Source organism: Nyctibius grandis, chromosome 1 (genome assembly GCF_013368605.1).
Source record: "Nyctibius grandis isolate bNycGra1 chromosome 1, bNycGra1.pri, whole genome shotgun sequence".
NCBI lineage: Eukaryota > Metazoa > Chordata > Aves > Nyctibiiformes > Nyctibiidae > Nyctibius > Nyctibius grandis.
In genome coordinates, this window is record NC_090658.1 from 107,665,216 (window position 1) to 107,689,601 (window position 24,386).

The 24,386-nt window shown below is 37.1% G+C and overlaps 1 protein-coding gene across 1 annotated transcript in view; it reads left to right on the forward strand.

Annotated features, from left to right (window-relative positions):
* Positions 1-24,386, forward strand: part of CSMD1 (CUB and Sushi multiple domains 1) — a 1,320,281-nt gene that overhangs the window by 800,670 nt on the left and 495,225 nt on the right. The window contains 1 exon segment of the mRNA XM_068415956.1: positions 15,116-15,193. Coding sequence (XP_068272057.1) covers positions 15,116-15,193 — 78 coding nt within the window.

Consider the following 24,386-nt stretch of genomic DNA (forward strand, 5'->3'; position numbering starts at 1 on the left):
TGTATTAGTATGCCTGTCATGGCTCCTGTAGGTAGATTACGCTTGTTCATTTATCTTTTTTCTTGCCTTGTTTTTTGTTCTTTCACATTGTGTGTTATTCCTCATTTTGATACTGTAATTTCAGATTTCCCCACATCCTATCAGTACAGTCATTTGAGTCTTTTATTTTGACTTGTTTAGATTTGAGGAAGAGTATATTAAACTATTTTCCCAGAACTTTTGTTTAGTATAATTGATTTACATTTCAAGGACACTTACTCAGCTGAAGTAGGAAGGAATAAATCTTCTATTGAAAGTAAGATTCTTTTGACCTAAGCTTCATATGTGACTGTCGATTGTGAATAGCTCCCTTTTTGGAAATTAACTTAAACCATCCTTTTCCAGTTTGATTTTCAGTCTCTCTCAAAACTTGAGTTCCTTAATGTATCTTACATTGGCACTTGAGAATATAAAATACCCATTAACACCATTAATCAGTGGCCTGTATTTTCTCATTTCTAAATTTAGGTTGTTTGCTCAAAAAGGAGAATTTTAATCCAATAAAAACTATAATAATGAAATCAATAATTGACATCTTACCTTCCCACACATTGAAGATATATTTAGCCTTGCTGAAAAAAGCTTTGATTTTTTTTGCATGTGTACTTTTGTCCCTGTACTGAAATTACAAGATATCCTTTATCAGCTTAATATTAGTCTGTACCATATGATAAGGGAAGAGCAGGAGAAAACATTCATACTGCTTCCTTGTGAATGTGGCATATAGATCCTCTAAGAGCTAGCTGCTTAAAATAGCTGCTCCTGTAATGTCTTTAAAATTCATAACCAAAGCAGTTTGGCATATATATTGAGTTCAACACGTCCTTAATATAAAACTGTCTCTGTTCCTTCCATTTTTAGAGCCTTGAAGCTTTTTTTTTTCAGTGTTTGACAACAGAAATAATCTTTGGATTTGTTGTTAAAACTGCCATCTCATAAAGGCAACATGCATGCTTAAGAGAGCTTGACCATTTTGTCTGTTTTCATGTCGCAAAAAATTTCTTTTTCTCAAAATTCAAAGCAAATCCCAAAAGTTGACTTAGAGTGACAAAAAGAAAATATATAACTAAAAGTACTACAAGAACCAAGAGTACAGAAGAATTGGACCTAGGATAAAGCTCAGTCCTCAAGACTCTCAGTCCAAAGTTTAGGCAGAATTTCTCAGTGCCAACAGAATGAGATATTTGACAAAGACTCAGATTACATACAGATTTTTCACAGAATCACACAGAATCACAGAATCACACAGGATCATTCTATTAAAGTCTTATGACTAAGCCACCACGTGGGAGCATATTATTCTGAACCTTTGATTTTTGGACATTTTCAGAAGAAATAAGAAAGAGCTCATTAAAGTTAGAAGCATATACTCAGTTCCAATCAGGCTGCTACAGGTAATACTTCTTTCTTGAGTTAGAACTTACTAGACGTGAAGTTTCTGTGTTGCTAAGGCGGCTCAGGCACAGCTGCTTCATGATGTCAGCGCTAAGCAGATGCCGATCTAGTAACAGCTGCTCATTCTTTGGCTTTTGTTTGACATGGTGTCATCCTCGCTAGAACTATTCAAAATACTGTATTTGTGGTTGAAAATAGGTGTATCATCTTGGTACTCGTTTTTATACATGTCACTATTTTCCCCCAAATTACCTGCAAAATAAATGATGAAATTTAAATTACATGTTGAAATACTTGCAAAGCAAGGAACATTCCCTCAGACTTAGTAGCTACTCTTTGTTGAGAATCATGTTATGCTCACTCTATGCCAGGACTTCCACAATCCTTGTATGAAGGCGCCGCTGTCCCAAGGCTACCCAATTTCTAAGATGGTTGTTTTCTATGCTATTCTGATATAATGAAACGGATGCATCTTCAATGAACTTCATATATTCCAATGCAAAAATATGCTTTTGGAAAATGTTGAAGAAACTGTAGGTTTCACTAATCAGCTAGTAGCAATATAGAGGGAACAGCAGAATGTGGACCTAAGAATTTAATATAAGAGCATGCGCATGAGTGATGGACATATGCAAATTATATGGAGTGATGGTGATAACACATGTTTCAAGGAAACATGCATAACCTACATGCAATCACAAAATAAATTAGACTCATTATTTTATACTTGGTACAGACTGAAAGCATTCACATGGTCAGTTTTTGCATGGGAAGAAATTAGAGACATCAAATAGTGGTCTGTCAGTATTACCACACTTGCAGTTTCTTTGTTATCTACCACACTAGAAAATTCCATTTGAGTTCAGCTGTGTGATGGATAACAGTCATATGATCAGTGTAAGAGCTGTATTTTAGAGATGTTTTCACTACAACTACAGATTTCATTTCTCTACAAAACCTGAGAAGATGGTCAAATACTGACTTAAGAATAGGATTTCCTGATTAACATTTTGATCATCCCACTGAGTGTCGCTAAGGAGATGTTAAAGGAAAAGAGTCATAAATCAGCTTTTGACACTATAGTTGAAAGACTATAGCTGAAGTGGCATTCAAACAGGGAACTGAGTGGGTCTTATTTTAGGATTTATTTTTTAGAGACAATCCCTATGTACTACTAATCACTGTATTCTGCGATAGGGTATATTCATTGTGCAAACTGTGTTGACACTATTTTCCAGAATTGTGGAGGACATCTGCAGGTATTAAAGACGATGCCTGCTGAACAAGTTTTATTATGATATATCATATATTGATAGCATAAAGGAGCTAAGGCAGTCTGTCAGGGCAAGTGGCCAGCTGTGATGTGCAGGAGGTTAATGGAGAGCAAATGGCTGTGCTTCTTTTTAAACTTGCAGATCCTGTGTCAGCTTATACACACAGAATGAGAAAGATTTGTGTAAAAATCTATTGTGACACTGTGTCAGCTTATACACACAGAATGAGAAAGATTTGTGTAAAAATCTATTGTGACACCAATTTATCCTGAGGCTGTACCATTTGTTCACTACTACTACACGCAGAGATTTCCAGCACAGGGAACAGGTGGAAAGTCTGATAGTGACAGGCAGTACTTTGCTGGATTGATGGAACAAGGCAACTGATCATGAACCTACAGCTTTTACAGGTAGCCATATAGTAGAAACATCTATGCCTGCTGTGAAGCTCTCTGGAGTTATAATACTGATTAGTAGGGAAGATTTTGAAAGCTGTTAGTGAGAGAAACACTGGGATAGCGTATTAGACATAATACTCTTCAGGCAGGGAATGCAGAAACAGCAGAGGGCTGGATTATTCCAGTGAGTTGATTTAAACTAGAGTTCCTATGGAAAATTGCGATGCCTCTGTGAAAGTCAAGAAGTGGGTAGCTGAGAAGCAAAGCTTGCCGTAACAACTCTTAGGTTATTGAGTTTGGGGCCTTGTTTTATCAAAGAATTTATTATAGAATTCTGTTCATAAACTAAAGCGAATTGTAAGATTGAGAATGGTTGTTTTTTCTTATTCTTGTAAATACTAAACTTTCAGAAAGAATTTGTGGCACAACAGGCCATAGTGAAGCAAAGAAAACCTAGAGATAGCTAACTGGTCCCGCATGACTTTAAGTGGTGAGAAAGAAATGTTTGATCTATAAGCAGAATCCAGAGAGAATAGTGATGCTGCCAAACGTGGAATTGTAGATCATTTCTTCCAGGGCAAAAAAAATGGTAGTACTCCCGTAATTGTGTCTTTGGAGGAGAACCCAGAGAACCCAGAAAGACTGAGGCACTAGGACAAAACAAACAGAGCACTTGATTGAACTCTGCAATGTGAACTAAGAAAACACTTTGTTTCAAAAAGGAGTACTCAACTTCAAGGAAATCAGAGCAATGAAACTAAAGCAAAAGAAAATTAGTGAATGCTGCACAGTACTGAGATAAATTTGCTAATTCCCTTCAAGAATAATCCTATGGACGTTATTGCAAATACTTCACTGTTTTGTACTGAACTCTGCAAAATATGTAAAGCTGTGTCAATCTTTGCAATACATATCTCTTTTCCACTCTCAACATACAAAATACTGAAAATATTATTTTTTTTCCTATGCTGTAGCAAAACCAGAGAACTGTTCAAATACATTCCTTATAGTGACACTGGGCTTAAGGCTGGACAGGAAAGGCCCTGTTTGTCATCACCAGGTACTGGGCAATATGCTGTTCTTCTTCACCTTCAAATATCTGTACTTGGGAAAAATCTGCAGTGAAAGGCAGCCAAGAGCTGAACTCAGCAGTGCAGCAGGAGAAGCAGCTTGAGGAAGTACCAGCAGATGATGTCAGGATATTTTAGCTTTGAGTGGTAGCCAGTATTTGAGACCTTGCAGGTTATTTCATGCAAGAAGAAAAACTGGCAATATACTCATGTATTTGGGTAATCAGGGAAAAAAAAAATGTTATGTCATCCAAGATGTACACGAGGACTGTTACGAAGAATGTGCTAGGAACAAAGAGCAAGTGTTAGCTTTCTTGTTATGGAATCACCTACAGATATTCTCAAGGTATAACTATATTAGATCTAAAAGAGAGTAAATTAGATCAAGCATAATACTATGTTAACTGAGCTGTGCTTCTAGTATCCTATCTAGCTTTGATATGACTTGTGTACTGCACACCATTTACCTGTTTGCACACATGCAGTTAAATGTAGGCATAATAAATTCATTTCATATGCTAGAAATCCTAGAAAACCCCACCAAGGTCTTAGCCACTTATTGTTTCTCAGCCAAATGACTTCTGGTTTTGGGTTACTCTTATGAAATCATAGAAAATAGGTTTAAAAAGGATCTTGGTAAGCTAACCCTATATCAAAGAGGAGCCAAGAATATTTGACTGTTGTTTTCAGACCTTAATTTAACATGTTCTTTAAAACTTTTAATGGCTAAGATTCCACAGCTTCTCTGGGTAATTTATTCCAAGGCTTCATCACTCTTACTGTTAAAAAGCTTTTTACTTGTGTAACTGAAGTCTCCCTTGCTACAGATAAAGACTGTAAGTTCTTGTTCTAGCCCTAGTGGAACTGCAGAAGGCATCTTACCTCTTTGCAATTCCCTTTTTATGTTTAAAGTGTATCATAACTCCTCAAGACCCTCTCTAGATTAAATTATTTCTCAGTTATGCCCTACAAATGGGCAATTAGTTGTGCTTGATACCGTCTTCACTTTCAGTTCACTTTTCCGTATTTTTCTTCTTACTAATTTCTGTCCTGTCTCCTCTAAGCAAAATTACACAACCAGAGAATAAGACTGCAAATTCTTGGTGCCAAACACTGCCTGCTACCTTGCATTTGTACAGTTTTTGGCTCATTCATGATTAGTCAAGCAATACTGAAAAAAGACATCTTGTACTTGAAATTCATAGCCACCTTGAAAATATGTGACAAATAGTTATAGACTTTTCATATTGTAATACAGATAATTTGGAATTCATCTACAACCACAAATTACAAATTCTCTCTGAAACCTTTTGTATCAGATAGGAGGAATCCAATTTAAAACAAAACAAAACAAAAACTAATTAAAGAAAACGGAAAAAGCTTCACAGTGGGCAAAGCTGGGTCTGAAAGACGACTGGCTCCTACCTTCATATTGCCTGTGTAATTATTAGTTAATTACTATCAGAGAAGGAAATTAAATTCTTCAAGGAAGTCAACAATCTAAGTGAGTTTTATCTTTTTTTGAGAAATTTCTTTGTAGTATTTGAGTTTTTCCTTTTCCCCTGTTAGTTTTACATTTGAGTGGTAATTTATGGATGCATAGGAAGTACATGTAACTTTATTATAATTTTCTTTAAACTTTTTTTTTCTTTAGTTTTAGGTGTTTTTTTAATCTTTATTTTGTATTTTCTTTGAGATAGCATAAGCTTCTACAATGATGGAAGGAAAGACATACATATTAGAAGGTTTTCCCCTATAGTCCCAGCAGGCAACATTCTCTGAGAAAACCGAAACTCTCTCCTGCATCTTAGAAGACATAGAGCTGACAACACCCTGTAGGGCCTTTCTCAGTGTATTTTCAAATATAACTTCAAATAAGAATTAATTTCTCTGTAGAATACAAGCACATAATAACCCACAGTAAGAAGTGCTTCAAAATACATTAATAGAATTCACAGAAAAATGGATTTCTTCTCTTGAAATTATACTTGAAGAACTTGTATACATTAAAAAAAAATTTGTTATCTTGCAGGTTCCTTGTGTTTATAATCAGTGATTCATTCAAAAGCACCTTCCAGTGTCAGAGAAAAATTGTAAATGCTTTGAATTTTCTTGAGAATTCTGGCAGTGCTTTGTGTAGACTTCAGATAGGTTGTCACTGTTTTCAAGGTGCATGTAGGATTTGTTTAAAAAAAAAGTCTTATCTTCTTCAAATCAAACAAAAAACCCAGATGAACAATCTTTGCTCCAAAATGTTGTATAATGCTTAAACCATGTAATTAAATAGACGCATGAAGCATTAAAATGAAAGAGTTATTAGAGATCAAGATTTAAATTACTGAGTTTACTTTTGGAAAGACATTGATTCTGCCAGGGCTAAAAGTTTGTGTATAGCTGTTTTGGTTAATAGTTGTAAATTGTTCAGGTGGTGCTTCCAGAACTGCTTACGTACACAATGCTTGACTCTCTATTACTTTGTACTTTGAACAGTTATTTGCACCTGTGAAATATATGTATTAAAAAACTGTACATGTGCAGAGAATATTTGAAAGACTAATTGCTTCATGCTTTTATTTAGTCATGTAATTGTTAAAAACACTGTTTAAAACTATCATGAAAAAGCAAACCTTCAGATTTCGTTTTCTTGAGCAACATGGAGGATAACTGAGGTTGGAAGGGTAGTTTTCAAAGAACCATCCTGGGAAAAAAAAATGTGGAAAATAAAAATAATTTTAAAACATTCATTGTTGTATGAACTGTAGGAAATCATCCTTGCTATAATGAGCTGCTGTGTATAATACTCTTTTACAATAGTAACAGCAGTAGCGCAATTATTTTGTGAGTTACGCTCTCTTAGAAATTAATGTAAGCAGAATAAAATGGAGAAAATTTTCCTTTTGAATTATAGAGACGTAGGAATGTTGAGAAAACATACTATACTCAAGTGCCTCATGGCTCTAGAAAATAAAGCTGATACTACCAATGGCTGTTTTCACTTTCAAAAATAACAAATCCAAGAGTTTTTAAATATTTTTTAAGGTGCACTTAAGGTGCATTATTTCTAAAAAATTCAGAATAGAAATTTATGACTTTTACAAACATTTTTATATTTCCAGTTCTATGAGTCAAAGAATAAGATGACTATGCGTATTTGGGTATGATTCAGCCTTAATGAAAATACGCGGATTAATAGATTTTTATAGTCATAAGACATCACAGTTCATTTTGAACATGAGCAATATTCACGGAATCACAGAATGGTTAGGGTTGGAATGGACCTCTGGAGATCATCTAGTCCAACTCCCTGCCAAAGCAGGTTCACCTAGAGCACGTTGCACAGGGTCACGTCCAGGTGGGTTTTGAATATCTCCAGAGAAGGAGACTCCACAACCTTCCTGGGCAGCCTGTTCCAGTGCTCTGTCACCCTCAAAGTAAAGAAGTTTTTCCTCATATTCACATGGAACTTCCCATGTTTCAGCTTGTGCCCATTGCCCCTTGTCCTGTCACTGGGCACCACTGAGAAGAGACTGGTCCCCTCCTTTTGACACCCACCCCTAAGGTATTTGTAAGTGTTGATAAGATCCCCCCTCTCAGTCTTCTCTTCTCCAAGGTGAACAGACCCAGATCTCTCAGCCTCTCCTCATAAGAGAGATGCTCCAGTCCTCTAATCAACTCGGTAGCCTCGCTCCTCTAAATCTTCTCCCTAATGATAAAAGTTCATTGAGTTATTTAAATCTCATTGGGGTAAAGTACTCACTGAAACAGTATGTAGAAAAAAAAAGTAATTTTCTCCTGTTTTTTGCAGCATTTCTGATCTACCATTATATCGCTAATTAAAAAAGGAAAAAAGAAAATTTCATTAGTGCAACTCTTTGCAATTCATTAATTTTAAAATATCAAATATTCAATGAGTATTCTTTGAGCTAAGAAAACATTATAATGCTTGCAATATGCTATATAGTAATTTGCTTGAAAAAAACTCAAAACATTAAATCATAGGTGATTTTGGTTAACAATAGTTTTTCATAATATATGTGGACTAGGCATATACACATTGTATAGAAAAGATCTGTTCCACAAGATATACACAGGTATAATTGAAATCAGAATCTGACAACCATAACCAAATAATTTCAGTGAGGTCCAAATAACTCAAAAAGTGTTAGAAATCTTAGAACAAAACTATAATCTTACTGAATAATAAACAAAATCTTACACTACTCCTGCGCTAATTAAGAAATCTAAGAAATCTAATATGAAATCTAATATTTATGTGAATTTATTTGAATATAAAATGAGTATCATATAGCTCTGATGTTTCAAGGAAGAGCTAAAAATTGAAACAGAAATACCTAGTCTACATGGACCTAGGGAGTGTCCAACTATCCAGGCTGATAACTTGCAGAAGCACGAAGCTGTGCTGAGAGGTTAGTACTACCATGGTGAGCACATGGTGTGTCTTGGAGTGTAAAGGCAGTTTGAAAGTTCAGCCTCAACGGTTCTCCAGCTTCAATACTGAGGACAATTTCAAACTGTGAGTAATAAGTCATGTTCTGTAGGAAGTCCTGAAGCCAATTAGCGATGGTGGGAGCGCCTCTGTGATGACATATTTAAGAAGGGGAAAGAACTGCTGTGCAAAAGCAGACAGAGAGAGGAGTGGGAATATGTGAGACAAAAAATTTTGCAGACACCAAGGTCAGTGAAGAAGGAGGGGGAGGAGGTGCTCCAGGCGCCAGAGCAGAGATTCCCCTGCAGCCCGTGGTGAAGGCCATGGTGAAGCAGGCTGTCCCCCTGCAGCCCATGGAGGTGCATGGTGGAGCAGATATCCACCTGCAGCCTATGGAGGACCCCACGCTAGAGCAGGTGGATGCCCAAAGGAGGCTGGGAACCCTGTGGGAAGCGCACGCTAGAGCAGGCTTCTGGCAGGAACCGTGACCCTGTGGAGAGAGGAGCCCATGCTAGAGCAGGTTTGCTGGCAGGACTTGTGACCTAGTAAGGGACCCACACTGGAGCAGTCCGTTCCTGAAGGACTGCATCCTGTGGAAGGGACCCATGCTGGAGTAATTGTGAAGAACTTTAGCCTGTGGGAAGGACTCACACTGGAGAAGTTCATGGAGGACTGTCTCCCAGTCAAGGGACCCTACACTGGAGCAGGGGAAGAGTGTGAAGAGTCCTCCCGCTGAGGAGGAAGGAGCGGCAGAGACAATGTGTGATGCACTGATCACAATCCTCATTCCCCATCCCTCTGTGCCACTTAGGGGGAGGAAGTAGAGAAAATTGGGAGTAAAGTTAAGCCCGGGAAGAAGGGAAGGCTAGAGGGAAGGTGTTTTTAAGATTTAGGTTTTATTTCTCATTATCCTACTCTGATTTGGTTGGTAATAAATTAAATTAATGTTCCCCAAGTCAAGTCTGTTTTGCCTGTGACGGTAATTGGTGAGTGGTCTCTCCCTGTCCTTATCTCAACCCATGAGCCTTTTGTTGTATTTCCTCTCCTGTGTCCAGCTGAGGAGGGGAGTGATAGAATGGCTTTGGTGGGCACCTGGTGTCCAGCCAAGGTCAACCCACCACAGGACTGTCCTAATGTCTCATTGCTACTTTTATTTTGTTACCCTCCTGATCCTTAGCAACTGTTGAAATTTTACTCATTGGTTCATCCTGAGCAACTGCCTCTAGGTGGCCCTGTTTGAGGAAGGGGGTGGGACAGGAGGTCCCTTACAACCTCAAACATTCTGTGATTCTATGATTCTGATCATTTCGTAAAACAATATGTCTGTTAATTTGTCATAATCTGTTCTGCAAGGTAATTGTACTTGGGGTAAAATGTATTTTCTTCACACAGGTTCAAATATATTAGAAACTAAGAGCTTCACAGAAATCAGAAAAGGTTTGAATGGATGTTTACAACTTGAAAATTTCACTTTAACTTTCATGATCCATTCAAATAATGCCAGACATATATTCTTTTCATGGCTCACTTTAATTTTTCTATAGCAAAAAGTTAAGGAATACCGCTGGTGCTTTCCAGTAGTCTGATAAGATTGTCTTGGAGTTCCAGTACTCGGCTCTACCCTCCTACTTGAATAGGTATCTCATCTCCAAGAGTGTCCTGAAGTTATGATTAACAGAAAAGATGAAGAGAGTTAATTCAGTTAGCTTAAATGAATGTTTAAGTGAAGATAGCAGAAAGTTATGAAAATTTAAAAAAATAATGACTTAAAAGGTGGAAAGTGCTGTTCATATATGCCATCATTAACATATACCCGTTCCTCTTTTTGTGCTATTAAATGGCAAATCATCTTTGAAATCAGGAAAACCTTGTTAATGAAAGAGCAATCGAGAAACAGAAAAGAAGCATCTCAGAAAAGGTGTTCAAATGGGGTTTAAATGGTTACAAGAAGTGCAATTTAGAGTATTTCTTTTATGTTACAGAAGAGGTTGAACTGATTCACTCAAACCACAGTGTTCAGTGTTTTCTGTTTCGCTTCCAGAGGTTGAAGAATTTGTATTTTAAAGGCTATACTCGCTTAATTCTTTTAAAAAACAGAAGAAAGTACTACACAGGCCTCATGCAAAAACTTACACACACAAGTATAATAGAGGCAGAAGTTTGATATTTATGTCTCAAACTATCCAATTTAACCTTATGGATCCCTGTGTCTCACAGATACCTACATTTGGCTATTAAAGTTCTCCAGACACAATAAAAGCTCATGTCACCTAATGTTACTGTCTAAAATGTAGGGATCTTGCTTGAGCAAGTGCTGTATGTTTCTGTTATATTTTGTGGAGAGGAAAAGGCATCTCCAGAGGATGATTCATTGTGCCTGTCTTAGAAGGGGATGAATTGCCCCCTTGAGGTAGCCATTTCTCTTCATAAGAGATACATTTTAGATGACTGATTTTATTGTGAATCCCCTATCTAATGTTCTTTCAGAGAGGTACAGAATGTTTTTTTCTTGACATGTGAAAAATCTCCAAGGACGGAAACTGCAGGACCTGTTTCAATGCTTGACTGTCCTGATAGTGAAAAAGTTTTTCATATATCAAGTCAGAACATGTCTTGTTTCAATTTATGTCCACTTGTATTGGGTTTGCATGGCAAGGTTTTGGTAGCGGAGGGGGCGGCTACAGGGATGGCTTCTGTGAGAAGCTGCTTGAAGCTTCCCCTATGTCCAATAAAGCCAATGCCAGATGGCTCCAGCAGGGACCTGCCGCTGGCCAAAGACAAGCCCATCAGCGACGGTGGTAGCACCTCTGTGATAACATATTTAAGAAGGGGAAAAACCTGTGCAACAGCAATTGCAGCCGGAGAGAGGAGTGGGAATATGTGAGACAAAAAACTCTGCAGACACCAAGGTCAGTGAAGAAGGAGGGGGAGGAGTTTCTCCAGGTGCCAAAGCGGAGATTCCCCTGCAGCCCGTGGTGAAGACCATGGTGAAGTCATGGTGAGGCAGGCTGTCCCCCTGCAGCCCATGGAGGTGCATGGTGGAGCTGATATCCACCTGCAGCCTATGGAGGACCCCTCGCCAGAGCAGGTGGATGCCCAAAGGAGGCTGTGACCCCCATGGGAATCCCATGCTGGAGCAGGCTTCTGGCAGGAACTGTAGCCCCATGGAGAGAGGAGCCCAGGCTGGAGCAGGTTTGCTGGCATGACTTGTGACCCCTTGAAGGACTGCACCCTGTGGAAGGGACCCATGCTTGAGCAGTTCATGGAGAACTTTAGCCTGTGGGAAGGACTCATATTGGAGAATTTTATGGAGGACTGTGTCCCGTGGGAGGGACCCTACGCTGGAGCAGGGGAAGAGTGTGAGGAGTCCTCCCCCTGAGGAGGAAGGAGCGGCAGAGACAACGTGTGATGAACTGACCACAACCCCCATTCTCCATCCCCCTGTGCCACTCAGGGGGAGGAGGTAGAGAAAATTGGGAGTAAAGTTAAGCCTGGGAAGGGGTGGAGGGAAGATGTTTTAAGATTTGGCTTTTATTTCTCATTGTCCTACTCTGATTTTGTTGGTAATAAATTAAATTAATGTTCCCCAAGTCAAGTCTGTTTTGCCTGTGATGGTAATTGGTGAGTGATCTCTCTCTGTCCTTATCTCAACCCATGAGCCTTTAGTTATATTTTCTTTCCTGTGTCCAGCTGAGGAGGGGAGTGATAGAATGGCTTTGATGGGCACTTGGTGTTTACCCATGGTCAGCCTACAACACCACTCTATTTCAGACTAAAGCTGATGAGTATCATTTTTCCCTATTCCCAAGAAGCTTTCTTAACCTATGTCTAACAAATATCTTCAGGAGTGAACTCCCACTAGGAATTTGAGTGATGAATGCCACTTTAACCCTAAAATACTGTCACAGGACAAAGAGAAGGAGGAGAGTATAGTTCTTTTCTCTGTCTGCTGTGTAATAATTTAATGGTTTTACCACTCATCTGTGAATGTAAGCAATATGAGTTTTGAACCCTCCAAGAACTGCTGGCATGTTTTACAAGACACAGATATTAATAAATTGTGAAATTCATGCTGGTGGAGGGAGCACAAGTCCAGACAATATCCCAAATATTCATTACAAGAGTTGTGTTGTTCATTTCCCATTAAATATGGAACAATTTTAACAGACTGGTTATGCAGCCTAAGAGAACAGAACATAAGGTGACACTTGATGGACATTTTAGCACCTAAGTCTAGAAAGTAATCCTAAGAAAACCATAGCCATGAGGTTTACCCTCCCAGAAACCCTTGGGGATATTACTCTTGTTGCCTGCATTGATTTCTCTGTATAATGTGTTCCTGTCTTAGAAGAAAAGAAAACACCACACTGCTATCAAATCCATTTCATCCCATGCGGCTACAATTGTGTTTCAATCATCTTTCATCATTTCAACACCTGTTTTCCAGGTTTAGAAATAAATGTCTACACTTGCAACGTACATAGCACAGAAAGTACTTTCTGCAGGCTTGCCCTATTTCAGCACTTAAGAAAAGCTTGCTTCACTCTGAGGTTGCAAAAGCAGTAAAAGTCCAATATAGAAATAAACACAATGAAATAACGATTTTTAATGCGATATTTAAAGACAAGTTAACTTGCTGTTCCTACCACTTCACTTCTTAGAAATATTTACATATAGATCAGTGTATAGAGTGGTAATCATAAAATTTATCCCATACATTGTCAAAAAGTATAACTGATAATCAGTGGTATAAATTTTTATATATATAATATGAGGTACAAATTACTGCCATTTTAAAAATGTTTGTGTCGAATTCTTGTTTCTGTTTTTATCTAGGATAAGTGTCTGCATTTTAAGATTATTAACCACTGCAAGCTCAAGAAAAAAATGTACTTAATATGAATCAGGAAAGGATTGCTGCTTTTTGTAATTTTTTTGTTACTGACATGCATCATGATGTTGTCACCATTCTGATACACAGTCAGTCACTAGCTATTTTGCTCTTGCTATTGTTTTTTGCACAACAGTTCTGAATTTTCCAGCCTTGTTTCATAATTATTTTCTATATCTGATTTTATTTTCAATTGATCAAGTTGTTCCCAAGCCACAGAACTAATTAATTTCCTATGAATGTGTCCTATATTTTTACCTTTTTCTCCTACCATTGCAACTAAAATTCTACCCTATGTGTTCCTTAATGTGTAACTGCACTAGTTTCCTCTCATATATCTTCCTACTCTGCTCTTGATCCCACCTATGGTGCCCTAACTACGTAGTAGGGGTATGCTAGAAGTTTATCGGCCATTCAGCTGGCTAAACAGAGAAAACATATTAAACCTCTGATGCATCTGTTCTCTCTCACAAAACTTTGTCCCTTTGAGAGCTCTTACCCTCTTTCTCTTTCTAATTCGGTTAAGAGATTCAAAAGGAGTTAGGTGAGCCAAGAAATGTAACATAGCGTGATCCTATAACCTTAATCTCCTTAGGAAACTGAGCTAAAAACATGTCTATTACTGAGGAGTGAATCAAATAAAAGCAGATGTGAATTTAAAGCTTGTGGTCCTCAGATATATGTATATAATGTACTGTACATTTTAGAGAATCATAGAATCATAGAATGCTTTCAGTTGGAAGGGACCTTAAAGATCACCTAGTTCCAACACCCCTGCCACAGGCAGGGACACCTTTCCACTAGACCACGTTGCTCAAAGCCCCATCCAACCTGGCCTTGAACACTGCCAGGGAGGTGGCATCCACAACTTCTCTGGGCAGCCTGTTCCAGTGTCTCACTACCCTCACAGTCAAGAATTTCTTCCTAATATCTAACCTAAATCTACCCTCTTTCAGTTTAAAACCGTTACCCCTTGTCCTATCACTACACGCCCTTGAAAAAAAGTCCCTCTCCAGCTTTCCTGTAGGCCCCCTTCAAGTACTGGAAGGCTGCTATAAGGTCTCCCCAGCGCCTTCTCTTCTCCAGGCTGAAGAGCCCCAGCTCTCTCAGCTTGTCTTCATAGGAGAGGTGCTCCAGCTCTCTGATCATCTTTGTGGCCCTCCTCTGGACTCATTCCAACAGCTCCATGTCCTTCTTACATTGGGGACCCCAGAAATGGATGCAGTACTCCAGCTGGGGTCTCACGATGTAAAAAAAAAGTTTTAAAAATGTTTAAGATTTTGCCATGTGCAGTGGCAAACATAGGAAACCCAGGCATGTAATTAGGACAGGTTTTTCTTTTCTTTGACCCTAAGGAAATTTGAATTCAAAATATTACAAACCCTGATAATGTCTGTTTAAAAAGGACATCTTCTGAAACATGATAAATAATTGTATCTTTGTAAAAATGTATTTGGATTATCACAGAAACTGCAGTTATTTCAATCTGCTTGTAGGACTCCTGTGTAGCTTTGTATTATTGTAATGTATGATGTAGCTTCTATATGTCCTTTCTGCAAGGTTTAATAATGAATTATCTTCTTGTTTGTTTGTTTTCTCAGTGAAAAAAGCAATTGAACTGAAATCAAGAGGAGTCAAGATGTTGCCCAGCAAAGACAGTAACCACAAAAATTCTGTCTGTAAGTTGTTTATACCATTATCTTTAGTGACTGCATATAACTTCTGGAGTCCTATTAAATACACAAATCAGAGAGAGGTGTTGGAAAGCTATGGTCATAAAATGGTTATTATCCTTTCAATTGTCGCTGAATTAGAACTCTGCTGGTAATACAGAGGATGTAGAAAACAGAATATGGTGTTGTAATGTCTGAAAAATATGGGTATGTAGAAAAAAACCATTTTATATATCAGGATATTTTTATATATCAGGATATTTAGAATTCAGAGATGCAAGGCAGGTTAGCAAATCCAGGTAGAACAGTGCCGTATAGACTTTATCAATTCAGTACTGGGGGCAGTGAAGGTATCTTAACACTTTCTGGATCAAAGTTTATACTTTCTGATCTTTCTTCTTCCCCCCAGTTAATGTCACAGCTCTAATTCTTCCCCCTCCTTGTCACACTATGTCCCGGTGACTGCCTCTTTCCAGTCCTGTGATATAGCACAGCAGCAGTTAAGAGCGTCTGTAATTCCCAACTTCTCAAGAAGATGGAGATCACAGCATCCCCTTCCCTTCACTGTATGCTTAGTGCACTCTGGAATGGCATCTGTTTAGTCCCCCTACACCTTTTTCCCTATATATAGTGAAAGGGCAAAATCAAGATGTTATCTATGGGAATATGAGGTTGTTATTTTTTTTAAGCATCACTTTCCCTGAACAACTGGCAATCTGAGTAGTATCCAGAGAGCTCTTTCTCCATTAATCAGACCAGTCTTGAAACAAGAAAAATAAGAAGATAATTTTATATTTTGGAAAGCAGAGAGTCCCTTAGTCCAAAAAAAGCGACAAGGTAAGCGAGTGTTCACCCACAGCTCATTAAAAGTGCTTGTATAATGACTAAGATGTATTTGAATAAATTAATTCTTCATATAATGACACAGAACTTGATGGAGTGAAAGCCGGGCTATATTTGCCTCATTGTGTGCTATTCTGCAAGTACAGAGAGAATGAGTGTCTTGAAGGCTAATGTCTAGGGGATACAATTTGGTCTCTGTGTTTCTGCAATGCATTGTTTATTGCAAAGTGAGTGTTTTGGTATGCTCACTGGAACAAAAGAAGCATGATAATTTTCTGCTTTAAATATTGTACATTGATGGTGGCACTCAAAAGGCACTTTTTATGCAAGGTGTAGCAGAAAAAGATGATCCATCTCTTTGGTGTTTGTATCTGAATGGGTGATTATTTCATTATTTATAAGTTACTTCTGGGAGCTGTGTGATCTCTGCTTACACTCAGAGCACATGCAGTCAGACGCCACGTTTAATTAAAGAAAGTGGAAGTAAGACAGATTATGGAAGAAATTAGTATAAGGCCGTCTGCTGTTTTCTTCAAATGTAATGTCTTTTGGGGTTTTTTTTGTGTTTTGACTTGTAAAGCTTTGTTATCATGTCTGACTTTTCAACAAAAATCTAAGAAATGCATCATTATTAGCATTACTTTCTTATATATAAAGCTTATAAAAATGATAAGATTAAAATACAAACAGTGGGATTCAAATGTATTTTGCTGCTCTTTCTGACATAACCCTTTAGTATTTAACCATTTTTCTTGGTAGTAATTATGTAGATGGAAAAAGTAATTGGGAATTCAACTTCAGAGGACTGGTAAGAATGGCTATTACCATTTGAAGCCCATTAGCAAATCTTTAAAAAAGTAAATTAAAGACTTACACCTCTTCCCATTTTTGTATGTTAGACCTTTTAATTATCCTCTCTGTATAAAACAGAAAGCTTACTTTTGCATTTTGGTTTATGGGGGGGTACATGGAATGTAAATACCGGCATGGCAAATACTGTGAGAGCATACCCTGTGAACCCCAAGATCTGCAGGTTTCCTACAGCTCTTCTTCCCAAGCACAACCTGAGAGCAGCTGAAGAAAGCATTTCACAGTGGCACAACGCTGTTGGATTTAGGCAGAAAACATTACCAATGTACTGATAATTCCTTGTGGAATGCAGAATAGTATTTCAGTTGGGTACAGTTATATCTCACTCCTCTCCTCCTGGATCTGCCCAGATCCTGGATGCTTGCTTTCAACTGCTGTGCCACCCTTTATAGAGTCAGGTAGCAAAGCATGGCTTTGGGATATAGGTGCCTTGGTAGATTTACTATGGGAAAAAAAATCATTATATATTATGTCACTTCCCAGGGAAAGAGGTTTTTGCTTTTTTTGTTTTCTTCTTCAGTACACCTGAAGGAAACATATCAAGTTAGTCGGTTGCCAGAATACTCCTGCCAGCTAGTACCCTTTCGCAGTGGGCCAGATGCAGTTGAATCATGATTAATTTGTACAAGGAAACGGGTAAAGAATGGGAAAGATAAGTGAACTAAAATATGGTCCTGGTTCATTCAAAGTGTGAGCTGGCCTACAGGGGGCTTAAGTAGTGCACTTGGCAAAGTTTTGGAACAGTAAAGTGGGAGAAAGTAAATGGACAGGCAGTTCTGATGGTTACTTTTTCACAGTTGGTCCTAATTAGTGCTTGAGCTGCCACAAATGCTGGCCAAATCCAATGCTAAGCGTATTTCCCCTTGGTCATCTGAAGCTGGTCTCTCAGAAGAGCAAGGAGAGAGTTCTAGTTTGTGAATCTGCTTAGGGGAAACAAATCTAATTACATCTGGTTTGGTGTCCATCTGTTTATTTGTAGGCTAAGTGTGCTCACTTTTGTTCCCTTACTTAGTCATTCTGATATATATGGTACATTTCCAAAGGAAGTTACTTGATCCATCTTGCTATCATCATTCATTCTCATTCTAAAGTGGAATAAGCCTGCAGACTCTCTGTGCCTAAAGGCTGTGGCCTTTTTCTAAAACTATTATGACTATAGTTTGCATTGTAACTGATTAGATAAAAATATGATTTTGATTGTTGGCTCTTGCATGAATATGTTTTCATGGCAATATTCCTGCCCAACAACTCTATCAGAGGGTGATTATTGCCTGTAAACATCTGGACATTATCTCTACAGTAGAGAGATTGTATGAGGAGCATCCTGTACATCCAAGAGAACGAGAGCCCTAATGAAGTGGCCAGTAAGGACAGACCATCGTTAGACAGCCACAGTCCTTATAAAAGGCTCATTTTCTAGGCAAGTAGGAAGCCCCTGTAGTTTATCTTTTGAAGTTTAGCCTCTGGTACATACCAGGCAGTTACTGCTGGTCATTCCACGTGCAAAGGATAACAAGTGAGTACAGGTCCTGATCTCTTCAGGACACCAGTTTACAGAATACTGGGAAGGCAGGCCCATAAGTGCAGACTGGCTGCTCGTCACCTCTCTGAATCTTTCATCCCTGTGTGGCCCGCAGCAGCTCGGGGGCAAAGCAGGGTTAGGAAAGCAGACAGTCCTAGCAGCCCCTAAAGCTCCCAGTCCTAGTGCTGCAGTCGCAGGGCAGCCTTCCACTTCCAGGCCTCCTCACCAGCAGAAAGACAGAGCACAAGGATGCAGCAAGCTCATGGTAAATGCCAAGGAAGTTCAGTGAGGTGAGAGCCATCATATAAGGTGAAAACCAGAAATGCTTATAAGGTTTATGTGGTGCATGCAAATCTGCCAGTGCAATAACACTAGGAGGGGAAGGCAGCAGCAAGAATGAAGTGTCTGGGAGAGCTGATTTCCAGAGTTTGCTCTTGTCAAAATGCGTTGTGGATAGTGGCTTGAGCCACATGATACAGCAAACTACAGGGAATGTCCCCATTCTGGAACAGCAACAGAGATTAACAGATGAAGTCTGAGTGATTCTTTTAAAAATATGTCATTCATATTGTACTATGTTAGCAGTTCGTAGTATTTACTGAATATTGAGTGACTTAATCTTTGCAAAGTGTTTAGTGTGTGAACTACCATGTTTTACAAAGTGAGATCTGTAGGTATTCACTAAGTAAAAACTTCTTAAACTTCATTAAAGCAATCTCAGGCTTCTGTAGTATTATTTGAAAATGTATTTCAGAATATCAGAAAAATGGTTTGAAGAGCATTATTTTAGCATGAGTAAGATTAATACATTCTCTGAAAGCTTAGCTACAGAGTTTATCCAAACAGTTCTTCACCTTGAAGATGATAAAAAGAGCTATTTTAAGACAATGATTTTTGCCGTGTAGAGCTGAAGAACAAATGAGTTTACAGACTAAGTATTGATTGGTTGCAGCACATTAAGGTGAATTAATAGCACATGCTGTTAAAACTATAGCGATTAATACCAAAGCAGGATACATTGCTAATCTTTCTAAGAAAGAAAGAATGACAGCAGTCATTATTTATTTTATTGCTGGGTAACTGACAAAAAATGGCTTAGTACACTGCAACGTAAAGTTAAAAAAATGTTCATGGCAAAATTTTAGGATGGAACTTTGTTGCTTACCCATATATTCCTCATGTTTTAAATAAATTGGCAATTTCATCTTCTTGATATTTGACTATTGATAAATGTACTCCGATAGAAGCAAAATGATGACTAGTGAAGTTCTGCTCTTCAGTTAATGAAAGACTATTTCCCTAAGAAGGGCAATACTGGAATACGTAGTTGCACTTAATAGCACAATTTTCTTACCAGTTTGTTCTTATTTCTTTGTAAAGAACAATTTATTTAAGAACTTTTATATTTTTAAAAGATCAATACTTAGAAATCAATTACAAACCAATGTGCAATCAACTTAACAAACTGATACAACAACTGCTGAAGGTCATCTCAAGTTACACTACCTTTTTGTAATGAAATTTATAGCTTGTCATGATTTAAATATCAATTTCTTATTATTACATTTAATATTTAAATTTTCTTCATTGTTTCCCCAAAATTATTTTATTATTTCATTAGTTTTTAGGATATTTTTCCCAAATTATTTTAGGAAGAATGAAAAACTGTATAACAATTCCATATTTTTTATATATAGCAATTCCATTATTTTTAAATGCACATACAATAGAAAAATTTCCACAAAAAATTCTAAACTTTTTTTTGTACTTGTATTGTATTGAATCTTCACAGGTAAAAACCCATTTCTTATTGAATTTGAATTTTCACAGGTTATCACGTGCTGTGTCAGGGTCAAATCATAATCAAAAATACTGTTACTTTTTTCTGTCAGTTTTCAGTCTCCCATTTAAAACAAGCAAACAAACAAAACAACACCAAAGCTATCTCACTTTCTAAAGTTATACTCTAATCTTGCATAAGTTAGTTAAAACTAAGGAAATATAGCATCTAATGCTTTATCCTTAATTAATTTAAGAAACTTTGCATTGGTGATGAGATTGTCCAGCACCAATAAACACAATGTGAGTACCATCCAAGTAATTATAGCCAGTTATGTATCAAAAGATCCTATGCTTTCGATCTTGTGTTCTTAGGAGCTCTCAATACACAGTCCTTTTTTCACTGTTAATATTTTAAATATTACATGAAACTATATTTAAAAAAAGAAAGATATTAACTAAGTATGAACATTAAGGTAAAATACAGTGACCTTAGAAATAAAAAAAAAAAATATCCTGCTGGGAAGTAGATTTTGTCTGCTGAAATTCCTCAGACCTGTGCCCGTTCAAGCAAGCACAAATTTAAAAGCACTGGAGAAATAAATGTAACATAAATCTGTCTCCTTGATTGATATCGCTGTCAGCTAAAACAAGTAAAGCAAATATGGAAATCTTGGCAGCTTTCAGGTTTGCTTTTATTCGGGGGCACCCAGTAGCATTTGTAAGTTTTTTGAACAAGACTTTGGAGGGTTGGTTGCCTTGTTCTGACATGCCAGTGATCAGTTTGCTGTTGCTTCCAAAAAAAAGCAAAGAAACAAGAAAAGAAGGACAGCATATCGAGAGACCTACTTTACTAATTTTTGGGAGGGAAATGCACCAACATTGTGTTTTATAGTATTATCTACTTTGTGTCTTTTAAAAAGAGAAATTTCTAATTGTGGATCTTAGGATTTCTTTTTTATGAATACCACTGTCTTTTAAAAACTTCTGTTTCCTGGGCTCTTCATAAAGCATTGCAACACAAGGGTGAAAAGTGACAGGATTCATCTGTAGCTCTTTTCTGATCTTTGTTGAGCATCTGTTCAGCATCTGCTGCGTTTACTGGGTGATATAACACTTCTCTCATAAGGAAAACAGAGACCTTTGCCTAAAACTTCTAAAAGTTCCTCAGAGGAAGCCAAATCAGAAACTGTTGCGTGCTAAGATAAGGATGGAGGTGCCTCTTTCCCATTAGTTTCGATAGGGATTCTCTCTGAAGATCTCGGTGTTCTCAATGGAAGTTGCTCTGTGCTTGTGTGTTTTATTATATTACACTAAGTTACAAGCGCTGAAAGGATTCTCATTTGTAAGTACGTGCCCAATAGAAACTTCCTAAATACCTACACAGTATCATAAACTCTCCAGCCTTTTCAGTCATGAAAGCTATTTTTCATTCTTTTGAATTCTTCAGCTTGAAAAGAAAAGCATTTTTCAAGTTTGCATTTATATTGTGCATCTCTGCAAATGACAGAAAGGATCATTTATAACTTACTGATGTAGTAATTACAAGGTTAGGAAACACAAGGCTTATATAGCTAAAATTTTGACTGCCCAGAATGTCTGCAAATATTCAATTTTATTTCAAAAACCCTTTTTACATAAACACTGAGCATATGTTAATTGTTCAGTTAAAAATAAAGAAAAAAGAGGGAAGTAATACTTAAAACACTGGCACTTTTATACAATAGTTAAGGGATGGATCCTGGAATCTTTAATATTAAAAGTATCCTTGTTATATATGCATATACACACATACGTATATATATACACAATTGTAGATAAATACATAACACATACTATTCCATTACACCATTTACCATATGTCTAATAAGAGATTAATGACTCTATTTCCCCTTTTACTGAGCATTATAAGATGAAATTGGGCAGTAGGAAAAAATAACTGCGACATTAACCTCTAACAGTTTTATAAAGCTTTAATAAAACAGGAGGGAAAATTACCCTGATATACTTTGTTCTATCATAGAATGTGATAATACAGATTTGCCCAAGTGTTAAAGAATTTAGGCCCTTCAGAGAAGATGAGTATCCCTATGCAATGAAATTCTACAGTGCTATTTTACTAGATTGTATAAATTTCTTCATAAATCAGGTTAGTAAATTATATTGGGTGTTTCTAAATAAGCCTTCATCACGGCAGGAGTTTAAATATCTTTTAAAATACTATGCAAATATTATGTTTAAAATACTATGCAACGATTTTGCTGTGAAGAGAACTACTGCCTAAATATATTTGTGAAGAAGAGTATCACTTGTAGCTACAAGCAAAACAAGGTTCTTCATCAATTATTTAATACATCATTTGCATATATAATTTATAAAGTAACCAGAAGAAAGCATCTATTAAAATATGTAAAACAAGATGTAATCTGATCAAATTATGAATGGTTAAGATGAATTATTTTCCAGCTAGGAAGCTGAACCTGCCTTTAAATAATTTTCATATACAGTTATAGAACATTACTGATTATCCAAAGTGAGTGTTCATACTGTAGGCTAAATCAACACTGAATTCTGTTGTTTTCAAAGTCAAAGACTTAAGAATAAGCAACCTGTTTTTAGAAATTACAATTCTGTATAAATTAACTATTCATATGAAATTTAAAGATAAACCTTAGTACTTTTATATAGCTTCGCTGGCTTAACTCCCATGCACAGCTCTGTTAAAAATATAGATGTGGGCCATAAATAGGTTGGCAAAATGAAGTCTCTCTAGATTCAAATAATGTATGTAAATTTTGAAGGCATTCAGAACTTGTGGGCGAGTGAATTCATCTGGAACATAAAAAAACATGAAAGCGATTTTAATTAAAGAAAAAAGTATGACACCAGTCTATGCAGTGAAGGTGTGCTGCAGAATATAGATACCCTCACTGTCAACTCCTTTATAAGAGTGGTAGACTTCCCATCTCCTGCGAGGAGATTTCTGTTTTCCACAGAGGCTAATATTGAAGGTTTAAAAGTTTAACATTAGCTGCATAGTTTATGCATGTTGAGTATCTATTCAGATCCTGCTTTCCTAATCCAGCTTGTGAGAGAATATCTTTAGAGTTTGATAGAAGGTCTTGGACTATTTTCCTTCTTCAGAATTTGTTCTTGACGTTGTGAAACACTTTGGAAAACAATTTCAACTGTGTTGGCATAGCATCTCACTGTCAGTTGTTAGCCTGTCACACTGGAACATATCTATTCCTGCAGCTCTTCTGAGCAGAACTGCAAAGTGCCTGTGTCAGATATGTTTGGAGCAGGACAGTTTTGTTAGGTGACAGATAATTTATCAGCTTCAGACCCGTTTGAGTTCACTACTCCTTCTTCACTTGGAAAAACGGAAGTAAAAAATTTACACAACACTTGAACAATGTATCGGTTTCCTTAATAATGTGCATTAAAGAGCTTGAAATATTTTTGGAATGGGACCAAAAAACCTAAGAAGGAACTAAAATGGAAATAAATACATTGAGTTACGTTTGTAAGGAAAGGACTGGTTGCTGATTTAAGGGGAGGGGATTATTCAATATGACGTGTCTTTCCATTGAAATTGGTAGAACAGCTTGTTCCTTTAAAAAAACAAAAAATGGTGACTCAACTATATAATTTTTAAAATAAAACCAGAAAGAATAATCCAGAAAAATCCCAAAATAGTGGCTAAGTTTTCTGTTATATGTCAGCATACTTGAAAAAGAAGGGACTGTAACTGTGGTGCTCTGACTTGTCTGTATGCTTCTATCATACAAGCCATCCAAACTCAGGTAAGAATGACAAGATCACTTTGTCATATATCAAAGTAATGTAAGTTTTAATATGCATGATGGCGATCAAAAATGTTTAATTCTAAAAAGTTTTAATCTAACAGGAAATAATTATATCTCAAAGTTGATATTGTTCTGCTAATGCAACCATTTATTTGATTTCTGTCACCTCACTGTCACAATATTTTCTGCTTCAGGCTCCTAACATGAAAGAAGTTCTCCTGCATAAGCAAGAGATGTGTGAAAAATGCATGCATAACTTCCCTAGTTTAGTGCTTTTGAACTGAACTCTGATGCTCAGTGTCTCTGCTAGAGGAGCTATAAAGTCAGTGAATTACCAAATTAAGAAGAGCAAAACATTATGGTTTCTCTAAACTGA